Source organism: Cololabis saira, chromosome 1 (genome assembly GCF_033807715.1).
Source record: "Cololabis saira isolate AMF1-May2022 chromosome 1, fColSai1.1, whole genome shotgun sequence".
Classification (NCBI taxonomy): domain Eukaryota; kingdom Metazoa; phylum Chordata; class Actinopteri; order Beloniformes; family Belonidae; genus Cololabis; species Cololabis saira.
Window position 1 is genome coordinate 35070457 of NC_084587.1, and position 24263 is coordinate 35094719.

The following is a 24263-nucleotide window of genomic DNA, read 5'->3' on the forward strand; positions in this document are numbered from 1 at the left end:
CGGCAAGATCTTAGAATGAATATCAAGTAATACAAAGCTATTTGAGCTCCACTGTAAAACTCTGTTGTGTTGCATAGCAGTGGAGCAGCTCTCCTGTTTAACCTCTGATTGACCGTAGAGATGGCGTCTGGCGGCGGGGACATGCGGTAGCAGTTAACGGCTAAAACACCCAAGCAGGAGTCATTTTGTTTATGCGGCTGAAGCAGCAGGGGCCAGTTAAGCTCGGTCTCTGTCATTACCAGCTACTGTTACAGCCGGATTAGAACGTACCTGTTTATTTTGTTTGGGTTTATATGTGTCTGATTCTTTTTAAATCAGCCCTCTTTACTTGAAATATCACTGTTATATTCACTTTGCAGAATGAAACCAGTGAAGTTGAATGTGAGAAAACAGCCAAACTTTACTTTGGCCGATTAATGCAAAACGACGGGAATGCAGGATGTTCAGATGCAGAAGGCAGTGCGTCAATAAAACAATAATTAGGGAAGGCATCAACAAACAAGACACTGGTATCGAGGGAAACAACCGGACGAAAAGCAGACCAAACACAGTTAAACAACTATAAAATAAGTGACGGTGAAAATGAGGCACTGACCCAGTATACTGGTACTCTAGCCAGAGCCGCCTGGGAGATTTGCGAGGCCCTGTGCGAAATGTCTGGGGGGGCCCTCGAAATTTTTGGGGTTTTTCGGGTCGGATCGGGTGTCTATTGCCGCTTTTGCACTAGGACTTACTTGGCCCGACTCGGCTCGGCGCGGCTTTACACGGTTCCACTGTGTGTTTTCGCACTGCCAGGGGAGAAGCGGGCAGGTTTGGGTGAAGCTGCTGTGACGTACTCGATTGCGCAACACCTTTGTTCATGTCAGCGCTGATCAGAAATCAGCTGGAGCCGGAGCGGCTGAGAGTAAAACAGCCCGTCTACATCGCTTTTTAAAATTTTTCTCGACAGCCACCAGGTTTATGAACATCTGCACCTCAGAGTTGGATCACCAAACAGACGTTTTGCCCTTTATAATAAAATCGCTGCGAGCCGCGGGTCGCCTCGCTCTGACTCCCGCTTCCTGATTCAAACGTCTGACGGCCCCGCCCCCGACCAATCAGAGGCGCGGAGGGTGGTGACGTCCCCGCCCCCCGACCAATCAGTGGCGAGGAGGGTGGTGACCTCAGAAATAGTCCCTTCTCAGCCCGCTAAGAACCTGGCTGAAATGGTTACAGAAAAAGTACCGACTTGGAGCGGCTCTACACGTCTCAGCCCTAGTGCGAAAGCGCAAAACGGGGCCATAGCGGGTAGAACCGGGGAGAAGTGAGACTAATGCAAAAGCGCCAAAAATGTGCAATTTTAACTCTCCAATTAGCAAAATACTGGATACCTTCCCCTGCCTCATCATCATGTCTTGCCTCGACGCAGGGCCCCGCGGCTGCTTGAGACCCGGTCGGATCGGTGATTTTTGTAACAAATTTATCAAACGAGCCTTTCAGAGAGGCATTAAACTCTTCCATTTTCTTTAGTTTTTTTTCTTTTTTCATCCCCTGATCGAAATTTCCTGATTCTGTCTCGTTCTCTCGACATTGTGTGACAGTTTGTTCCAACTCCACCCGTCTGGATCAGAGCAGCTTGTGTCTGCGCTTGGTCTGATCAGTTGTATTGAACAACAGACACGCGCATCATTGCACATATATTTATTGATATGCACAGACTAGTACACATTTAGGTCTGTAATGGAACGTGACTGTTGATATTTATAAGGGAAAAAAAAAAAAAAAACGGCCCATAGCGCGAGGCCCCTTGGGGCGCGAGGCCCTGTGCGGTCGCATGGTTCGCACACCCCTTGCGGCGGCCCTGACTCTAGCATTTCATAGAGCCTCAAAACAGAGGAGCAACAGCTCACACATTCAAATTACTTTTGGGTAGGGGACCAAATAAATAGTTTTGTAACTACAGTAGTAAAAATGTGTTAAAAATAACATTGAACACAATGAAACACAAAGAACCTGGATAACTCCTCTCACACTTACATTGTTGCCTTTTGAGCAGTAAAAGTAGCTGTAGCCACCACTTTAACTCTCACTGACTTATTTTGGTTCCTCGTTTGATCGAAGAAAGGCCTTCTTTGTGTTTGGTCTTTCCTGTTCCTTCAAGTCTGAGTTTGAACTCATCTGATGTGTTGTTGCTGAGAGCCAGTAGGATGACGGTAGTCCACTGGTATTCTATACTCTGTGTAGATCAGGGTTAGAGCTTCAGCATGTGATTGAGAATGCAGATAAAGAGACTAGAAAACACCTTAAAATACCTGCAGGGGGAAAAAAAAGGCCCCTTCACTTCATTCCAGGCTTTATCAGCAAACATAAGCATCTTAAATCACTTTAAGATACAGAACATCGCACACCCTTGAATCAATATTTCAAAGGGTGTTTTAATCATTTACTTTTCTTCCAGATATGCCAACACAGTTACATGCGATGCTGCTTTGTTTTGACAAAGGTATACTTCAGTAAAAGCTGTTGCAGGATTCTTCCACTGGAATCTAAACGAATGAAGTCACTGGGTTTGAGAATTTAAACTGAAGCTTGTATCGCAAAAAGTAAGGCCAGTGATGCGTAAAGAAATGTGGCTGAGTGTATGTCACACTCTACCCTGGGTGTTTAGGCTGGAAAGAATAACAAGTTGCTGTATTGAAACATCAGTAAAGGTGCATACAGATGAAAAATTAAAAAGAAATGCACAAATGAATATATTTAGATGCTTCTGACTGTCGTAACAGATACATCTTCACAGGAGCTTCAAGCCTCAAATATTGACATGGTGCTCGAAAATAAAATCACACCACATGATAAATTAAATCCAGAAGTTAAATTAAAATTCACATATTTCCCTGGAAGAGCAGCACACCAAAGTTCCCCAAAGAAGAGCAGCAATTCAGGCTGTGTCCCAATACTCCCCCTCGCCCTCGTTTTCTTCACTAACCCTAACTTTTGCGCGTTCCCGTGAAGGTAGTGGTGTCCCAATTCCTCTTTTCACCAAGGGGGAGGGGGCATAACGAGGGCTAGGGGCTGAGAATAGCCCCTTCACATCGAGGGATTTCAGATGCTGACTTGGCGAGCGAGGGGGTATGAAAATTTCCCAGAATGCTTTTGCCGTAGGCTCTGCGTCGATTTGACTCGCCGACCGAAGGCAAACAGGCAGACTCGTCTCAGAGAAATAGAGAGAAATAATCCTGTGACTCGTCAGATTTGTTTTGGATGTTTCTGATATAATAGTCTTCAGAAACCACAAAGTGATCCAGCTGTTATCTGGGTAATTTACACACTTTCAGATAAAGTTGCGGAAGATCACGCCAGAATAAAGGGATTTATGGTTCCGCGTTACACCAACGCAGATAACGGCGTAAGGTCTGCGTCGATATATACGCGGCGACGCGCGCCGTACGCCGTACCCTACGCCGTAGCTCTGCGTCGATTTAACGCGGACCCAAACTCCGGAGCCGGCAGACAGAAATCTCTAAATTTCGGAGCAAATTTCTTAACAGGCGTAGCTACAACTGTTAGATTTCATCTATTAAACCAACATCTCCCTAAATGATTTATTTCAGCCAGCGTAATTCTCAACAGAGCTGCGTCCCGGGAGAGAGTTTCTCTCCCGGGACGACGCAGCAGCTTGACCCGGCGGACACGTCTCTTCTCGGGCTGTGAGCTGCTGCTGCGCCCACGGGGGCGGCGGCTCTTCTCATCTCCGAAAACATCGGGTCAAATTTCTTAACAGGCGTTATTTGGATAAACTGAGCCCCGGTTGCGGATCTTAAGGTTACCTTTATACCTGAAAAAATATTAAAACTTAATAAAGTGGCATATTAACAGCGCTACAGCTGAAATTAAAACAGCTTTTGGCTCTCAGCTTCCTGATATGGTTAGGGATGAAAACGAGGGGGAGTAGGAGAAATGGGACAGGCACCTGGGCCAAGTGCCCTAGATCTCAAGTGCCCTAAAATCTCCCCCTTCTTTTTTTAGGGGTTAGGGGAGAAAAGAAGGGCGAGTGAAGAAAAGTAGGGGGAGTATTGAGATTGGGCCTAAGTTCTCATTGCTTTTTTAAGGACACTTGGTAAGAGACCTACAGGATTATTCTGATTTCTAAGTGGGCCCCTGTGAGTGGATAAATACCCCAGTTTGTGTTTTACGTAAATGTCTGACAGTGCAGTGCAAGAATCTGTCAGTGAAGTACTTCTCTGCCACGATTTAACTGACCCGAAACGGCTCACTTGACCGATGGGAGGATGGGGCGGTGACTTCCCATTCTTGCTTCCAGGCCATGTTTAATCTTTGTCAAAGGAGGAAGCAAAGTCTAAAGATACACACACACGCACACACACGCAGGCAGGCACGCTGCTTCCTTGCACGCCCGCTGCGTTTGCCTCTAAAAGTTAATAACCAGTACCTGAACTTGGAGGCAGGGGCAAGCCTCCCTGCTCACACCCCCGTCCGTCCATGTGCTGGTGTCGGTGACGGTGCTGTTCCCTGCAAACTGTGCAGGAAGGGACTGTGAGCGCATCGTGGAGCGTGAGACATTAGCGGCTCCCTAAATGCCTCTTTGTTACTCAAATATGGGTTAGTTAAGTGGCTTGATATTTTTTTCAAGCCTGCAGGGTAAAGAAACAAACAAAGACCAGATCAGAGGGAAGGCTAAGTGCTCCCTGAACTCTGTTACCGCGATTATCAAGAGAAAGAGGCTCAGGTTGTTCTTCCACCCGTTGCTTTTGCACTTCCATATACTCTACGGCATGGTGTACTTTCATTTAATCTACAACGGATGTGTTAAGGTACTATATTTTTATAATGCAATTTAAAATCAATGTGTATAAAGAAGTCAATACTTGTATCCAGTGCTGTTGTCCCCTCCCCCCCACTGACTTGTTGGTCTAAATCTTCCCCTCAAGCTGATAACAGATGAAAGCTTGACATTGGAGATGGACTAACAGGTTGCTACTAGGGCCTGTTTTGTGGTTTTTGTCCTTACGGGAAACCCCCTAATGTAATGAATGAAAGCTCTATCTTCCCAAGTCGCAGTGATTTCCACTGTGAGGTCTCCAAATTCTGATTGTTATTATTATTATGATCATTATTATTAATAATAATAATTTTTTTTCCTGTGGTCGGAATAAATTTCAGAGCTTCAGAGAGAGCTCAGGTGGTTACAAACTCCTGACCAGTTGACTTCCTCTGTTGATGCCGTGTGGCGATAAATGGCCACAATACTGCAGTCAGTCCAGAAGACACTTTGGTTCTTCCCTCTGCTGTGTTTTATTTTTGTCTGCAGCTTATCACAGGGGTCAAGGGGAGGAGGTCTTTAACAGCAATATGGGATTACTCAAGAGTCTTCTGGTGTGCATAGGACTCATTCATCATCAGAGCTGATAACAGCCGTGCAGTGTGCTGTCGGGCTGGGCGGTATGACCCAAAATTCATGTCACAGTATAAATGTATTCTCTTCAGGGTAATGGTGTATATCGTGGTATAAATGTCGCGGTGTAAAACTTATAGTGGAAGTGTTTCTGAATGGGTTTTGTAGTCCCTTAGCAAAGCTACATTGACTTGAAGAACAACAAAAAAGTGCACAAAGGCAAGTGCAATGACGTCATGCACGGTATGATGGTAGAGCATAAATCTCTACCGTGGCCAAATTCACATCGTTTCTGAGTCTAATGTGTCACACGAGCCGAGGCACAAACAGTAATTTTGGTTTTCTTGAAACTATAATTAACAATTTGTCAGAGACAAGTCTGCAGTTATCAGCCGTTTACATATAGATGCTGTCGTATTAAAATAGATGGCTCTCTTGGCTCCAGTTGGTTTAGAAGTTATTTGCGCTCAGTAGACACAACAGCAGCAGTGGCAGAGGCAGACTGCTGGTCATATTTGCGCGATTGCGCCAAACACGATTTGGGCAAAGCGCCCAAATCCCCAAAGACTTGATTTCAGTAACCACGTTTTTTTAACTAGAATAAAATGTTCGCAACTAGTCCACAGATTTATAGTAAAAGAAAATAAAAAGATCTCAAGAACTTGTCCGCCCTGTGCAAGAATGAGAAATATTGTTAAGTAATGATCACGTTGTCAATAACAATATCAATCTTTATTTCCCAAAGCTTATTTGATGTAGTGATATCTAATAATGCATGGTTTATCTTTGCACAGGATTAGTGATTTATTTAAATTTTGCTGCTAATCTCTATTTTAGCTGGTGAAAATAATCCGAGATCAGGAATTTGCTGAGATTGAAATCAGCTGTATGTGCATGAGCTTTTATAACAAACAGCTTGCGTACTTTGCTAAAAAAAAAAGATTTTAAAGAGGGTGATTCTTAGTGAGCAAACTAGATATATGATAAAAAAAAAAACAGTTCTGGCTCCCACGTATGAATAGGTACTTCCCCCAGCGTTGCTCTTAAAGGGGACCTACTATGAAAAACAAGTTTTTTCTTGCTTTAACATATATAAATTGGTCTCCCCTCAGCCTGTCAACTCAGAGAAGGAGGAAAGAAACCAAATTCTGCAGTGTCTGTACAGCCGTCAGGATGAGCCGTCCAGTGTCATGTGGCTTCTACGAGCCGTTCAGATTCTGCTCCCGTCGTTACGTAACGACGTGAGCGATGCGTGAAACCACGCCCACAACTAACTCTGGCCGGAACAACAACCACTAACTCCGCCGGCCGGAGCTTAGGCCATTTTCTACGCATCATTCAGCCAGCCAATCAGCACTGTCTCATTATCATAGCCCCGCCCACTCAGAATCCCACATAGAGAATAAGGTTAGAGAATGGGAAGATAAAGACATGGCTCAGAGGCTGAATTTTCTAATTTATTTATCAAAAAAAAATCAAAAGCTTGTTTTTAAGACATTCAAGGCCTGTTTAAAATAGGGATTAGATGCCATAATAGTTCCCCTTTAATGTAATTTCATACACCGGATGTAAAAATTCTTCCTGAGCGCACAATATCGTGCCTTACTTAAGCAGAGGTCACAGTTTGTTGTTGAAGACGGTCGGTCATGTGGGATCATAGCTGTTTTGGTGCGGACCAGCTGATGTCCTCTGAGCACACGCTCCACCAAACACGCATGTGATATCTTTCAAGGGAATCTGCTTTTTTACATTGCCAGCAGCACTAAGATATTGGCCGGGTTTCCCAGATCAGTTAAGTAGTTCTTAACAGCGAAAGACTTCTTTCAAACCTTCTTAAGGAGCCTGTGAAAGAAAATCGCGTTTCCCAGAGTCGCTCTTAGCTTAAGTATCTCTTTCATTAAGAAGGAAATGAAAGATGCTGCTGACCCAGTCTTTACAACCATCTTAGTGAACAAAGACTCACAGATCCAGCCGCGTCAGGCAAAACAATATTACACCAAGCAATGAGATATTAAAACAATGCACCCCGCACAAATTTTGATCTATTTTATACTTTAGATTTATATTGTTTAGCATTTATTGGTGACAGCAAAGGGGGAAAAAAAAAGAAAAATAAGGAATAAAAAGTGTGTTCCTGTATATGCTTTATGCATTACGCACAAATAAAACGATCATCATGAATATCATTTATTTGATGATTTGGCTGCTATACAGCATGTTCTCGCTGCAAATCAACCGCGTCACCGTGCGCGAAGCAGAACTGTTTATATGAACGCATTCGTGCGTCAGCACTTCAGTCCCCTGGACGTGCTGTCGGTCCGCGCTGTCCAGGCAGCCGGGACACCGATCCTCCTGCGCCGCGCCGAGCGCATCTATGTGATGACAGGGAAGCAGCAGCTGATCAACGGGATCCTTTGATGAATCGTTCATTACAGTCTCAAATATAATCAATGGTGTCGGTTTATAATAAAGAATCTTTTTGCCCAGAAGAAAAAAGAGCGAAGACAACGACCCATAACTATATTTTCTTCTCTTGAAAAAACCCACCTGCGGGATGCAGCAGCATCAGAAGAGCAGGAATACGTGCGTGGCGGGGATGATCTCTGCAATCTGAAGCCCTCTATAATTGTAAAAAGAATTTCACTTATCACGGGTTCTTTTTGGAACATAACCCCTGCGAAAAACCAGGGATTGCTGTAATTCCACGTTGCGATTTGCGAAACTCGCCTTCTCTTGGCTCATGTTTTTGAACGCACACACACGCCCACCCCGTTTACTCCCGGTTTCTGCGTGTGGGGAAAAAAAGCCTCACTGTAGCCAGAAATAACGGAGTAACGCACCGTTTGGATGAAAAAGGGTCATTGAATTATATTTATCATCTTAATTTTTCATTATAACGCACAGGCAGCAGGGAATTAATGCGTTAGGTAGCAGTGCTGCATGTGAAAATGCGCTGATAGTGAGCGGTGATCGATTTGCCTGGCATCGATTGATTTGGTTTCAGAACCGGACAGCTGCTCCAAAGAGCGTCTGAAAGAGCGAAACTAAAGAACGGTGTTAAGAAGTCATCTGGGAAACACCCATATCTTAGGGTTCTCTCTTAGTTCAAACCTTCTTTGAACCTCTCTTAAATCCTTAAGAGAGGTTGGATCTGGGAAACCCGGCCATTGTCTGTGACATGACTACAGCGTGCATGTGTGTGGATGTACGCATTTGCTTTCGTACCCGTTTGAAACCCCCTCCCAGGGTGGACATCCAAACGTCATTGCTTTGTTGAGTTGGGGGTAGCCCTGGCGATATGACCTCAACTCACAGTTAATTGAACATTACACTTTGATTACTATTCCTGTTTTGTTTTCTTTTTATGTGTTTAATTTTTTGGATTCCCTAAATAGGTGACTGACAAGGTTTTTGCTGTTAATATTAACACTGTGATATTTTTCTAATGAAAGCTCGACAGAGAGCGTTCATGACGGTTTTCTCGAGGAGCATCGAAGCATTTGAGCATTTGAACACGTAGACCAAAGACGCCTGAAAAGTTCAGCTCTGATCCATTTGCCAAGCAACTATTAAGCGGTCAGGGGTGAAAGTTTGTCAGATCAGAAAAAGATTATCTTGAAGGAATCAAGTAAAGGAAAAGTGCAGCGGCCTCAAGAACACCTGCATGCAAAAGAAGTCACTGGCATATTATATATATAGTGAGAATCCGGGAGATCCGTTAGCAGCAGAGTCATAAAAATCCTTTATTCAACAGAAAGAATGCTGCACAGGCAACTAATCCCAAAAAATAAACACAAAGAAGCTTGCAACAGGAGACATGAAACATGCAAAAGACGATGAGGCGTCCAGACAGGAAAACGGACGACACTGAAAGACTGATGAAGCAGCAGGGAGGAAGGGAAAGACGAGACAATATATACGCACAGAGGCTGACAAGACACAGATGCAAACAGGATTGGTGGGATCAAGGGAAGCCAAACAAGAACTGAACACACAAGAACACCCTTTCAAAATAAAATTTAAAACACGTCACAAACACGGGACCAAAACTAAAAGGTAAAAGACAAAAAAAGAAACCCCTAACCCTAGACCGTGATAGTCACTGTAGCACTTTAGACAACAAAACACATCTGACAACATTAAACCACAATACATCATCTCTTACAGGTTATCAAAGTTTCCAGTTCTGGAAAAGTAACTTACAAGAAATGTGTTTAATGACAACAATTTAATACCTTTTATTTATACCTTATTTGTGCTCATGTTTGAGTCTTGGCAACAGTGTGCATGCAGGTCATCAGACTTACAGTACAGGCACGTTCACTCACGGTACAATTCAATGTCCAACTACACCAAAACTTGACAACAGAAAAACATGGCAATTGTTCTTTAATTCAGTTCTTTTTTTTATAATGAAAAAAAAAGGAAGAATTATAAAAAAAACGAATATAAAAACAAATGCCCACTTAATGAAAGAATAACCGGATGTCCGAGTACTTGGATCCAGCCCCCCACCAGTGTTGTTTATTTGATCTCATGACATAAAGTATTCAGCACATTCAGCTGAACTTCTTATCTGGATATCTTTTACAAGAACAACCCAAACAAACTCAAATCTTGAGCGTGTTGTAAGTTATCGTGTCAGGGATCGTACTGTAACTCGTAGAAACTGGTCAGAACCCCTACAATGAGGAAACTCAGATTAAGATGTCACAAAACAATGCAGGGTTTTGATAAAGCTTTGTTTTGGCAGGCTTTCCACTTCAGTGTAGATAATCAAGTGGACTTGGCCTGGTTCCTGCTACAGTGTTGTTTCAAGCAAAAACCTCCGTATCACTGAAGCCATGACTTGATGCTATAGTCAACACGCTGCAGCTCTTTATTACTGAAAAATAGTGAAAACCTCCTTTTTGTCATAAATTGGTCCAAAGTGAGATACAAAATGAGACATATTTCCAAGTTATAACTTTTGCCAACTGTTTTATTATGAAAGGAAGTTGGTAAATGTAACACTGCATTGCACTGTTACAAGAACAACAGGTTTATGGTCAATAAAGAAAAACAGTAATGTCATCAATATCACTTAGTTTTATTCAAAGCTGTGTTTTAGGCTGTTTTCTTTGTCCCAGTACTTTAATCCCAGTATAACTTTGTAATGTTGAGACCCGGCCTCCTGGTGACTTTTCAGGCTTATCACTTAAAGTAACCCTGTATGAACACAACTGTGTATTTGCCCTCATTTGTTCTAATCCACACTGACGTCCAACAGAATCAGTTACGCCCTGGATGGTTTTTTGTGACAGATGAAAACATGAAATTCTCAAAGCCTTTGCAAAGCAAACTGCATCCTGGATACTTTAGATTTTTTGGTGTCAATAAAGTAAAAAATGCAAATGTGCAAAGCTCTATTGATTATTGCAGCTATAGCTAAAACGGCGTCTTTCAAGGCTCGCTTATCAGGTTTCTCCTCACGCATCAGGTTTGTTCATCTGTGAGTTTCTTCCCTACTAGTGAACCCTGATTGTGGATCCCCAATATATATCAGACAATGGCCATTTATGGTCATGTTGTCTGTTGGCACATTCCTTCCCAGGGTAATGCAACATTTTTGTATTTATTTTTTTTATGCATTAAATGATTCTGGACTGCCCAATAGAATAAAACGCACAACAAATGTGTTTCTAACCATTAGGTTTTTCTGAATATTGATTTTGTACACATCTTCAATGGGGATTCACAAAAAATCAACAATGTATCATATTGAGATATCAATGTAGATGATAGGGCTGTTCGATTTTGCCCAAAAATAAAATCTCGATTTTTTTCTCTCAAAATCCGATTTTCGATTACGATTACGATTATTTTGTGAATTGACAAAAGGCAAAGAAATGATTTCAAATATGCTGTTTTTTTATTGAACATTTGCCCCATTGGGCTTTAAGTGCCAACTTTGCTCTTATTAAACCAAAAATGAATGAATAAAGTGCAAAGCTCTGTAAAATAAGTTGAAAAAAGTTTTAAAAAATATAATAAATATAAAGTTTTATCTCTGAAAAAAAAATCAGTATCAATCTGTATTGCAAAAAAAACAACAAAACACTGCAATGCACAGTCCTCTATTGTTTTCCAAAGGCCATTCAATCACAGTCTTAATGTCAATCTCTTTGTTTTGTTACTATATTTTTCCATTTTCAGACTGAACCTCCACCTCAATGTTAAAAACATGTTATTTTCAGTGTCTGCACAGGCTGATTATTGTCAGGGGTCAATTATAGCTACAAAGCAGAGAGCCATAAGCACTTATACTTCAGTATTGGTTTCAAGATCACAGGTCATATTATTATCATTAATTTCAACGATGATATATCATAAAGCATTATATTGTGCAGCCCTAATTGTCACGCACTCTCCTTTCCTATGATATACTCTGAAGCTTTCATGGACTCAGCTGTTTTAGGGTTGGGGTTAGTCAACGCCCTTTTGACAGCATCCGTTGGGTTTTTGTGACACAAGAACCTAAAGTAATGAAGCATGTGCAGTAACTCTGGCATGGATGCTGTTCTCATGCAGGAAGGAACATTTCATAACATGGTGCACTTCTGATGTGGTAAATGTAGTTGTTGATCAACAGCTGGGACTTTAAACTTTTTCACCTTTGAATACTGCTGGATGGTGTGAACCGCTGTATTTGTGGTTAATAAATGAGTCATATAAAGTTCTTCCATCCCCAGATCATTATTAAATACAGTTTACTGAAACATTTATCTTTACTGTAGATGACATTTGTTTTACTCTAAGCTGAATTTATTACTGCTCCATGATGATTAAAGCAGCATAAATTCTTTTTTTTCTCTCTCTCCATGTTAAAATATAGGTTTCAGTCAAACTTGAATGAATATTTAATTACTTTTAGGAAGCTTCATCTAGCCCTTGTGGTCACCCGTCCCTACCATCAGCACAAAACACCCAAAGTAAATTTGAACTCCTTTCCCGGTATCGTAGCCAACCATGGAACAACATCACACACCAGCAACAAGCGATCAAGCCAGAAAAAAAATAGTAAATCTCAGACACTTAACCTCCACTCCTTTAGGGAGATCCTTTGAGATAGAAATTAAATCTAACTTTAGCAGCAAGCTACTTCCATCCCAGTGCCTCCTTATCAACAAAGTCAAAATGCCATCAGCACAGAATCCCAAAGGGACAGGCAAATGTAAAAAAAAAAAAAAAAAAAAAAAAAGGTAATGAAATAGATTTTTCTGATTTGCAAATATATCTTTAATCTTTGAAAACGCGAACCATGAATGTTATTTATTTACTTTATTTACTACTAAAGTATGACAAAGGTAACGCAGAAGAATCGGTGCATATTCAAATGTAAAAGGTGCTTAATCAACAACTGTTTAGTTGGCACCTACCTGTTCATGAAGAATTTAGTTAATAGGCTCCAGTGGCCACAAATGTTTTCAGTATTTAGTTTTTTTTTTTGTACCAACCATCCCACCAGGCTATATCCTGGTGCGTCTGCTGATGTCATGTGCTTCATTTAGAACTTCATAATTCATGTGCAAACTACAGCCAACCCTGAAAGAGAAAACGACACAGAAAGAAAGAAAGAAAGAAAGAAAGAAAGAAAGAAAGAAAGAAAGAAAGAAAGAAAGAAAGAAAGAAAGAAAGAAAGAAAGAAAGAAAGAAAGAAAGAAAGAAAGAAAGAAAGAAAGAAAGATGACAAAAACAGCATTGTGTCCTTTCATCCACACATGTATACCCTATGTCAGCATAAATTGAACAACATGTTTGGATTGTTTGTGCACTTTATTAGTTTGTGGAAATGTAGGATTGTAAGAAGTGGTGGTGCGTTATGATAAAAGGGAAGAAAATACCGAATTTTCACGTCATTTCACGTGGCTCACCTTTTACTCTGACCTGCCATGTTTCGACTGTTCTCTCTGCATATTTCTACCGTGTGTTCATCTGAGAGCGATATCACGCTGAATTGGCGGGGCAGCTGTGGCGGTAAAAGACACACAGTTGTGTCTGTTGTAGCGGGCTGTGTGGCTACGGCTACGCCACTGCCAGCCAAACTCATAAACGATGACCTTTGGTACAGTCGACGAGAAGGGGCGATGAGGTAGAGGAGGGTGTGGAAAGAGACATAAAAAGACAGACACAGAGAGGCGATTGTAGAATGTGGGAGATGGACCAGAAAGTGAATGGATCAAAGAAAAAAAGAGGCAAAAAAGACTAGACTAGACAGAGAGAGAGAAAGAGTGCAGGCAACGGAGTAGGAGGAGAGGGGGGAGGAGGAGGGGTGATTAGAGTGTGACCCTGAGCTCTGATTGGTCTAACAGACGGTATGTGTGTGTTTGCCTGAATCTGTTTGGTGTGTGTGTGTGTGTGTGTGTACTTTCAGGCCAGTGGGCGGGGGATTAAGCCTGTGTCACGTGGTTTCTTTAGCTTCTTTTCCACACAAACACACACCCTCGTTCGCTGAGGGAACACACACACACACACACTCGCACTCGTATATCCTCTCACAAACACACTCACAGCTGTTGGTACTTCTCCTTGCTGATGAACGCCGGGGCAGCCGGGGATCGGAGCCTGAAGGAATCTGGGAGAATCTGATGTGTGTTGGCAGCCCGAGCCTAGAGCATCTATATGGAAAATCAGGACGGATAAGTGGAGCGACTCGTTCTCTGATCACTGCCCGGCTCTCACTTGCAGTGGTTTGCATATCGCTCTTCCTCTTTCACTCGCCTTTCCCGGCTTCTCTGTTGGAATTTTGAGTGCAGCAGTGAGAAACACAGACATGCGTTTTGCCTCTGCCGCCTGCCACTACTGCCTGTCCTCAGCCATTCACTGACCAGGGAACAAGCAAGGTTGGTTGGATTCAGGTTACACGTTTATATGTTAAATTTCCATGTCTGTGCAGCTAGTTGGATGTTTGGTTCCTCTGTTGTTTTAAAGGCATCTTATGCCTTTCAGCCCATTCATTTCTGTTTTTGTTTTTCTACCAGCTGCACGAGCATGACTCCCAAGGCTGCTAGCCCTTAAACGGTGTAATTTGAGGGGAATTCCATGTCCGTATGGCTCCATGGGCACACACTCCTGCACCATAAACACACTTGGCACTAGTAGTGCTGTGAGCGTGAACACAAGAGGAGATTAGCACTGGTTATTATCTCTAAAGCGCAACACTGTGGAGGCTCTCTTGGAGGGAAGACGCAAGTGAGTTTTAGAGTCATTGAGGCAGCAAGAATCAACATATGGCGTTTCTAACGTAGATCAATAAGTTGGAAGGAATGCTTTTGAAGTAGGATACTTGTGTTTTGGTGTCTGCAACCTGCACAAGGATCACATGTGGTTTTGCAGACGAAAGAATGAAGTGGAAGAAAGGGCAAGCCGAGCAACAATCGATTGCCCTGCAGCAGTGGAGGCAGCGACCGCTGGCATGGGGGAGAGCTTTCATCATCTTACAGTACAGGCTACGGAGGAGCATGCAAACTCCCGGGCATTTGGCTCACACACGCTCCTCAAGTTTCACTGCTAAATCTGTGAAGCAGACATGGGGCACACCTACACCTGTGTGTGTGTGTGTGTGTGTGTGTGTGTGTGTGTGTGTGTGTGTGTGTGTGTGTGTGTGTGTGTGTGTGTGTGTGTGTGTGTGTGTGTGTGTGTGTGTGTGTGTGTGTGTGTGTGTGTGTGTGTGTGTGTGTGTGTGTGTGTGTGTGTGTGTGTGTATTTGCTCTGCCTTTGACAGTTTGCATGGATATAATTAGCAAAGAACTGATTCTTTCCTGGTATTGTTCCTATTGGGGTTGTAACACCACCCTAAGGTGGTTTGTCTATTTTTAGAGGTGGCAGAAACACAGGCAGGCTATCTTTGAAGATATGAGGTGTGTACGTGGAGTGGGCAGCGTTGGTGAGCTTCTGCTCATTGCTCATGTGTGTTCTGTCTGTGACATCAAAACTTTTGGGACATGTTTTGTTTTAGTTGTCGCATGTCCTTTTGAATGTTTTTGTGAGTTCTGAAAAATGTAGATGAGGTTGTTGTAAGAGCATCTGCGTTGGCAGAGAAAAAAAAAAGAGTGCGCGACAGGGCCAGACAGAGATGCAGCAGCAGACGCCATACATGGGTAGATGTAGGCTTCATGATTAGGTGGCTGTCGACACATGAGGGTGGAGAGTTGCGCGTCGTCTGAGCCACTAGTTCTTATCATATGGTTCTCGTTCTCCAAATGTCAGAGGAGCGCTGAGGCATGGCGGGTGAGCACCTTGTCTTAGATACAGTACACTAAAGATAGCGATACAATACACTAAGAGCCTGTTATAGATGTTGATGTGGGTGGGGGGGACTAGTTCTGGTGGTGAGGAGAAAGCAGCCGCACATCAGTAGGGCAAACGTCTGTGAGGTTGTCCCTTGTTGTTCAACATGATGGCTTATTTTTTCTTTCTAACTTTTTGTTCTAGTAGATTAAACAAAGAAACAAGCCTGTTTGAACCCACATCGTTCTCTCGAGTTTCCCTCACTCTAAATGTCAGTGGACAACAGTTTAGGGGTCAAAGTTAATATGCATGTGATCTGGCAGTGGCAATAGTTGCATAACTGAGTGTGAGATGGGGAAGAAGAAGTCCTCCTCAACAACAACGTCTCTGTCGCTCCACTGATTTATCAAGCCAGCTGTTTGGGAGATCACAGTGATACGGTGTTACGGAGTCTCTACCTGGTCAGTATTGATGAGCAACGGCTTCCTAACGATTCAATTCAATTTGATTCAATTCAATTTTATCTAAATAGCGTCTATTACAACAGAAGTTGTCTCTAGGCGCTTTCCAGAGACCCAGAACATGACCATGACCCCCGAGCAATTATAACATAAACAATGCAGCCTTTTCCATATTGTCACGGGGTATCTGTATGAAAGGACTAAGGGAGTCCTCTGCTAGTGATGATGCTGCTAGTGATACTCCAACGTAACAAAAACGACCCGAAACTCAAAAGACTATATAGCAAAGTATATTCCAATAAAAGAAAAACTAAAAACTATCTGGTGCTGACTAATAAGAGCAGCAACTGTCAATCAAAGTCTTCAGCCAGCTGCACATTTCACTTTAGTTAACATTTTTAATGCTAAAACTGAGATTTCTCATGAAAATAGACAGAAGACAGCTGAGGGTGTGGAGGGGGGGGCGGGTCATTGAGGTCAAAGGGTGAGAGGCTGCGCTAACCTTGCCTGGGGCGGCGGTTCCGGGTCCAACCCCTCTCAGTAAACACAGCCGGCCTCGTCTATCAGGTACGATTGACGCAGCGCTTATCAATCACTGCTCTAAAATATCAAAGAGCAGCCGTATCTCAACCTCAGGTGTGAAATACAACCGATATCACGGGAAAGAAAATCACTTTCATTCTTACGTACACTTTTACTTTCATTTCATTGCAGACAGTATGGATACTTGCTATTTCTCATTTTGTATGATCAATTTCTTTTCTATATACTGTAGATCGATTCATGCTGTCCAGCCCGCCATTGTTGTTAGTGTTCATAATAAAGTAAATAACTAATAATTACCATGCACATAGAGTTAGGATGTAAGCTAAATCTGGCCACTCAGGACCTTAGACAGCACTGTTCAACTAATCATCTTTATCATAAGTTCACATAATCACATTGAGAAGGAATTACAGAATCAGAATCAACTTTCTCATAGATAGATAGATAGATAGATAGATAGATAGATAGATAGATAGATAGATAGATAGATAGATAGATAGATAGATAGATAGATAGATAGATAGATAGATAGATAGATAGATAAGGATAAAAAGCAACGATCCAAAAATATGTACACTTTATAGGCAAGGCAAGCACATGTCATGTACAAGATAAATTAAAGTGCTTTACATAAAACAGTTTTAAAGAATGTGTTAAAGACAGAACCAAAGCTTACAGATATAAAGGCTAGTCTCTGCAAGAACTGCATAATTACACAAGCGTTGCAGAGGAAGAAGAGGGTCTGATACTGGAATGACTTGTCGTGTGTGACAAAAAGAAAGAAGAAAAAACAACAACCCTAAATCAACTAATCAATCAATCAAATGTAATTTATGTAGCACTTTTTATACAAGTTGTGCCACAAAAAGTGCTTTACATAACTAACATAAAAGCACGAATAATTAAAGAGGAAAAAGAAGATAAAAAAAGCCTCCCAGCTTCGACCGCCAAGATACATTAACGCGATCATAAATGTCATGATGAGGGATAAAACTCAGAGATTCACATTTATAAAGGAATGTGTGGAAAGGAAACAAAACTGAGTTTGAATTCAAACTGTCTTAACAAAAGTCAAAATAAATGTAAAATTCACAGTTTGTATTTATTCTTGTGTCATTCTTTTCCTTAAATGTAATTGATTTTCCCTTTTTAACCCATATTTCATGTTGCAGCTTGATTAGTAGCAACACTTGCAACTCCAGAATCAACGGGTACTGTTGGGCAGTTTCCGTACGTTTGTTTCAACAAACGCGGGGACCAGGACGTGTGAATCATGGAAGAAAAAAATGTAACATGCAGCAGAGCCTCCACCTGAACATCCCAGCCCATGGAGCTCTCTGGATGCATCCACACCGAGATGGTTTGGGATGAGGACAATGATCTATTGACAGAGACGGGGGAGCTAGTGTGTGGGGGATGGAGGTCCATATACGAGTGTGAGTGGGGGGGGTGACTTTATTTTGGTGGAGCTCCAGCTGTTGCATTGGTCCCATACAGGATTCCAGTCATGCAGCAGGTTTCAGGCCTGAGCTCCTGTGTACCGTGTACTCGACAAACCATTTATGTTTGAAGTTTTTGGCGCTGGTTCAGAGAGGCATCAGAGGAAAACATGATGACAATTTCACACAGATCAGCAAAGAGGCTCTCTTTCAATCACATTTAATTCTTTCTTTATTTTTATTTTTGCAATCCCACCCCTACCCCAAACCAATTATTTGGAGCTGTTATATGAATCTGCAGTTTATTCCACTCTTTTCCTGTGCACAACCACTCTGTAAGCAGAACAGGCCCGGCAGGAGGATGAATCCAGTATCGGGTTACATAACTCAGCGAGCTCCAACTGCTTTCAATTACAGGATTTTTTTTGGGACGCTTATATTTATTTCCGTTGTATAAATCACAGCTTTAGTAAGGGATGGAGGTAGATATGAGATGTTTCCTTTGTTCCCAAAGGGTTGTTTTGTTTTTTTTTTGTTAAGATTACAACATATAGGAAGTATTGCTCGTCTCACCCATCACAGCCTCGGTCTCTGCGGGTTAAACAGACCTGCAGGTTTACTCTCCATTAAAGTTGTTAACCGTGTGGCTAACCGCATCTAAAAGGGGTTTCCCGCAGATCTACCAATAAATCCTCCAATGGAGGAGATACAGGCGGGGGAAAAAAAGATGAATGATTTGGAACGCCATCCTTTAAGTGCTCTTAAACAAGGTGTTGAAAACGTCTGGAAAGACGCGGTTTTTCACGCATGTGGTACCTTTTATTTCTGCTTGCAGAAATGTTTGTTTTGAGTGTCCTCAGTGTCGGCACCAGCTTCAACTCAGTCAAGTGTGGTAACGAAGAAAAGTCCTCTAAAAACACTGCACGCCATAGTGCACGTTCCTCCACGTGGGCGGATGTCTTAGCTTTGTTTTGTCTGAGTGTGACGCCTTGGGCCGGATACACCGAGTCGCACGTCCCCTCTAATCTCGTCCATCTTTGTCAGTGGCATCTGACAGAATCAGCAGCTTAGTGGAATTTATCAAACAAAATCACCCCCCCCCCTCTCCTCACCATACAGAGCTGGCAACAAGGGAAGGAGACGTCCCGGGGGAACTTCCTAGGTCTGACCTTCTTGCCGTCAGATGATCATTTGGATTTTTCACCAGAAATCAGTGTGATTTTATGTCACTGTATTAGTATTTTTTTTTTTTAATTTATTTACTATTTTTTTTTTATTTTATTGTTATTATTTGTTTTATTTTTTGTTTATTTTTATTTATTTTTTGCTATTCCCAAAGGAAATTTAATGATGATAACCATGGGGGGAGGGATGGGGAGAGGGGAAAAAAAAAAAAAAGGTATGTTCATCTGTTTTGCTCTGTATTGTTGAAACAATCTGCCAATAAAAACATATATAAAAAAAAAAAGAAATCAGTGTGATCCCGCCATTAAACACTCTCCATCTCTCACTCCCTTTCCTCTACAAGCCATTAAACCATCTGGTAGCGATCCCATAAGTCCCGCCTCTTCTTAGTACATCACCAGCTTTTCATTCTCTGCTACAATGTACGTTGCGATGGGTCCTCTGAGACGAGGTTTTATTTTCTATATCCACCGCGTCGTCTTTAACCCTCACAACGAGGGCTATTTATGAGGTCTCGTGTGTTTTACTGTTATCTTTTTTCCTGTATTGGGTTTTTCCTTTGGCGAGGCGACAAAGGCGGTTGTAGTTGTTGTTTTGATTGCATGCAGTTCCTGTATCCTGCAGAATGCTTGTTGTTGTGCCAGGTGACCTGAGAATGAGCGGTTGGAGTAAAATCTCCGCAGTCGAGGCCCGAACGTCCTGCTCATCCACGCTGTCGGGGGAACTGTCAGAATGACCTAGCTAACGCTTGCGTGCACTGGTGTGTGTGTGTGTGTGTGTGTGTATGTGTGTGTGTGGAACAAAACCTCTGCTGTCAGGACGGTGTCATTATTTACATCAACCCAAAGAATACCCTGCTCTGGGGTCCCACAAAAGGGCAGTCCTTTTCCTGTTTGACGAGCACACAGTGTGGTTCTGTTTGTGTCATCTGGCACCAACAGGCAGGTCATTCTCTTATTTGCCAGAGAATTGGATTGTCCTATGCCCGCTGTTTCGCATCGGTGTCAAACGACTTAAACGCGCACCAGGGCAAATATTTGTAGTATTTGTATTCTAACTTGTCCTCCTCTCTGCTTTTCAGGTGCGAGACAGAGCGGCTGCGATAGAGCAAACAAGTAAGGCGACGCAGGCATGAGCGCAGACAACCACGAAGGGGTGGTGACCACTCCTCCGCCGCCCAGCGGAGGGACCAAGGTGCGCTACTTCGACCGGGTCAACGTCAACGATCCGGAGTACATCAGAGCCAGGAACATGTCGCCCGATCTCCGGCAGGACTTCAACGTCCTGGAGCAGAAGAAGCGTGTCACACAGATACTACAGAGCCCTGTAAGTAAGACGGAGGAAAGATAACTTTTTTTTTTTTGCACAGCACCAGTCAGACAAAGTGATTCTGGAGACAAGACAGGTACAATGATGACATTCAAGGCCTCATTTTCCCCATTGTCAACCAAAGCCAACAAAGTGAAAAGACAGGAAGGTCCTTTGTATAAAGCAGGGCTATTCAATTGGCGGCCCGCGGGCCACATGCGGCCCGCCAGGAGCTTTTATGTGGCCCCCGGTCATATTTCAAAAAAGGGGGTGTTTCTTGAAAAAAATTTATTTATTTATTTATTTATTTATTTTAATAATATTTTTATAACTGGCTACTATGGACTAAAAAGCTTGTGCTCAATGCTTAATATAATATTCAAATAAGGAAATCTTGGTGGGAAGTGGTGCTCTGTCATTATAGCATGTTTTATTAAAAGTAGGTCAATATCAATTTCATTAAGTTTGCACAATGCATGGTTTCAAAATGAACTTGCATTCAAAATAATATTTCTTTATCTGAATATTATATTTAACATTCACAATTACTAAATCTGGAGACAATTAATACATAATTCATATGTAAGCTAGATATATTCAAATGTATAATACAAATGTATTATATTTACATAAGTCTTCGTCTTTGAGTGCAAAATACATTTTGAAAACCCCCACATTTTCAAATTGTGCGGCCCTCTCCATACAGTCCTTTTGCAGATGTGGCCCCCGGCCGAATCTAGTTGAATACCCCTGGTATAAAGCCTCAGATGCTTGTTTCCAGTCTCTTCAGAAGCTGGTGACTCTTCTCGGCTCATGTTGATCTGGGGTGGTGAGTTTTGTTGTGGAAGAACGAGTCAGCTGCAGACTGAAGCTGGGTCCTTTTATTATCAAGGAAATGGGTTTGAATTCTTTGACTGGCTCAGATGTTTCTTTTGTGGGTTTCGCACGCCCTGCCCACGTCTGTGGAGACTTTCCTCGGCTGCTTCGGATTCCTCAGTGGAACTGGCCCTTTGCCTGTTGGTTTAAACATTAGGGCAAAAGTATTTATTTTATTTGCTCTCGATAGACTTGATACCTGTTGAGCACAATCCCCTCCTGCTTTTCGGTTCACGATGGAACAGGGCCTGGCAAAGCCACTGAAAACTGATCGAGTGATGTACTGAATCCAAAATGCCACAAAACAACACAGAGAAGTTTGCACCAAGCTCATTTTCCCCTCACAGACGTTGAGTAATTGGTTCCTTTTTTCTTTTCTGTCAGTTACTGTTCCCCTAATCACAGGATTGCTTAACAAGTTACAGCAGGGAGCGCATCACACGTGCCCCCGTGCAAGTGCTTGTGTTGTTGTTGTGACACGAGCCACAGAATCACAGCAGTCTGCGGCTCAGGGAAACCCTAATGTAACCACGAGCCGCCACACCCTCATCCAGGCTCACCGGTGACGCTCGCCGAGCGCCTTCCAGGCCAGCAGCACTGTTCTGGGTCTGAATGAAAAGTTGCGACAAAAGTATGCCGTGGTTTTTAGTGTTTTTATTCTATTTTTTGCAAAATCACCTGAAAAATGTTTGAAATAGTGAATTAGGAATGAAAAATTCTGATATTCCAAAATGTTTTATTGTAGTAAGTGCATTTGGAGAAGACTTCACCATCCAGCAGAACGCTCTCCATTGTAGCTTTATTGTTTAAACGCAAAAAGAAAAGAGAAGAATCTGTGGCATAATAAGTAATTACAGAATAAGAAAATACCTCTCCCGCCAGCTAAAGTTGCTTTTAAAACTGAGTGGTGTCATTACACCTAACTGCTGTGCAGGCAGCCACCCAGTCTTCACAGATCTATGGAAGAAGAGGTAGAATAAAAAGAGTAAGGTATCAAGATAAGATGTTGATGTTGAACCTCTTTCACAGAGAGGCAGATTTTACGATAAACTGTTTCACTTTGATCAGATGAACTCTTTAAACTGTTTCACTTTGATCAGATGAACTCTTTAAACTGTTTCACTTTGATCAGATGAACTCTTTCCCCTTCCTTTTACTCTTTGGACCGTCCCACGGCTTCCGTACCATGTTTATGCATCTCACTCCAACCTTTTAATATTTCCCCACTTCAATCCTTGATCACAAACACATCGATAGTCATGGACACAGACGAGCATGCGTTGTTTTTAGTCGAGCATAACTTCAAACTATGCATCAAATTATTATTGACTTGAACTCACTTCGATTCTGTCAGCACTTGCAACAGATGTGGATGTTAAAAATTCTGTCACGGTGATTTGTCTCGTCTGTTCCCGCCGTCCCGAGACTCTCCGTTGGTGTTTTGCGGTGGAAAAATGTCAGTCGATGATTTCCATTTGTGTTCGACCACAATATTGCATGAAGTGCAAAATGATTTACTGCCGCTTTCATGCAGAGCATGAGGAGACTGTAGAGCACGGTCCTTGGCGGTGACTTTCGTTGGCAAATGCAAAACATATTTCCGTCTCACACTAGTAAGCGTAGCTGAATTTGCAATAATAGTTGCGCTCGCAGCATCGCAGATTACTGGAGGGACTGATATATGCACTTGTGCCCCTACCGGGAACTTGATTCTTCATTCTTGACATAACGGCCCAACCCATCTCATATACTCAAACCCCAATCAAAGCCAGAGACTTGTGTAAGGACGGCGCTGTGTTGTCCTTCAGGATTTTACTATTTCTTTAGTGCACTTTGAACAGTTGTGTCACGTTTTGTGGATATTTCCCAACACGGCCCCAGCTTTCAACACACGGAGTGTTTACTTTACACTATTGACTTAAGGCTGGTCTGTCGCTGACATGCACACCTCTGTGTATAGTGGGATAGAGCTGCAAGGTGCATGCCTGTATGCACTGGTGCTGTAGATTACTGATATACGCTGTGGTTTCAGAGTCAGGGGCAGATTTATAGTGCAGAGATGAGGCGAGGGTACATGCACTGCATGTCCTGAATGAAGCTTTACAAACACGTGTAACACGAGCCCAGTTAAAAGTGCGTGCAGCTGATATTGGAGTCGAAGATGCCTGATGGTATGGACAGGTCTTTTTTTAAATTTCAAATATGCGCTGCACATACCAAGCGTGGTTTTCTCTGGGCTGGTGTGTTTCGCGCCAGATGTCGAGGTGCAAAAGTCGTGCAGTCGTGCTGATGAAGGTTTCCACTTGATACTCTGGCAGCGTTTTCCAGTCACAAGTCCAGTCGTGCATTTAAGGGCGCTGGCCTAAGCGGTCAGACTGCTGCAGGGCGCTGTCAGGTTGTTATTGAGCTTCTGTCTGGAACGTCGCTGATATTTCCTGTGGTGTGTCTGGCAGAGCCGGCATCGATACATCCTTATCAGCAACAGATCAGCACGTTGAATGACCGGCAGACGCAGTTGGTGGAACTGAGGAACTTGTGAGCCTCGTAAATCAGGCAGATGCCGGGATATTAAGGTTAAATTAGGTTATTAAGGTTAAATGAATGTCAACGCTAAATCGAGCTTCACCACCCTCTGAAATCAGCTACAAACTTGTTTGTGTATGTGTAGAAAAGATTATTTTTTTTTTTTACAGCTTGTTCAGATAGAATATTCTGTAATTATGTAACATTTTTATCCTTTTCTGTGTTCTCTAGAAATAGAAATAGAAATAGAAAGCCTTTATTATC

General features: G+C 42.5%; 1 protein-coding gene across 8 annotated transcripts in view; it reads left to right on the top strand.

Moving 5' to 3' along the window:
- add3a (adducin 3 (gamma) a) overlaps positions 1–24263 on the top strand; it is a 127665-nt gene that overhangs the window by 59736 nt on the left and 43666 nt on the right. For 4 of the 8 annotated variants that reach the window (XM_061721467.1, XM_061721522.1, XM_061721513.1 and 1 more), the window contains exons 1-2: positions 13869–14274; positions 20374–20618. In XM_061721467.1, coding sequence (XP_061577451.1) covers positions 20424–20618 — 195 coding nt within the window. In that variant the 5' untranslated portion in view covers positions 13869–14274; positions 20374–20423. Of the gene's footprint in view, positions 1–13868; positions 14275–16102; positions 16123–20373; positions 20619–24263 lie in introns of those variants that run through there. The other 4 variants (XM_061721494.1, XM_061721486.1, XM_061721477.1 and 1 more) reach the window with 2 other exon arrangements.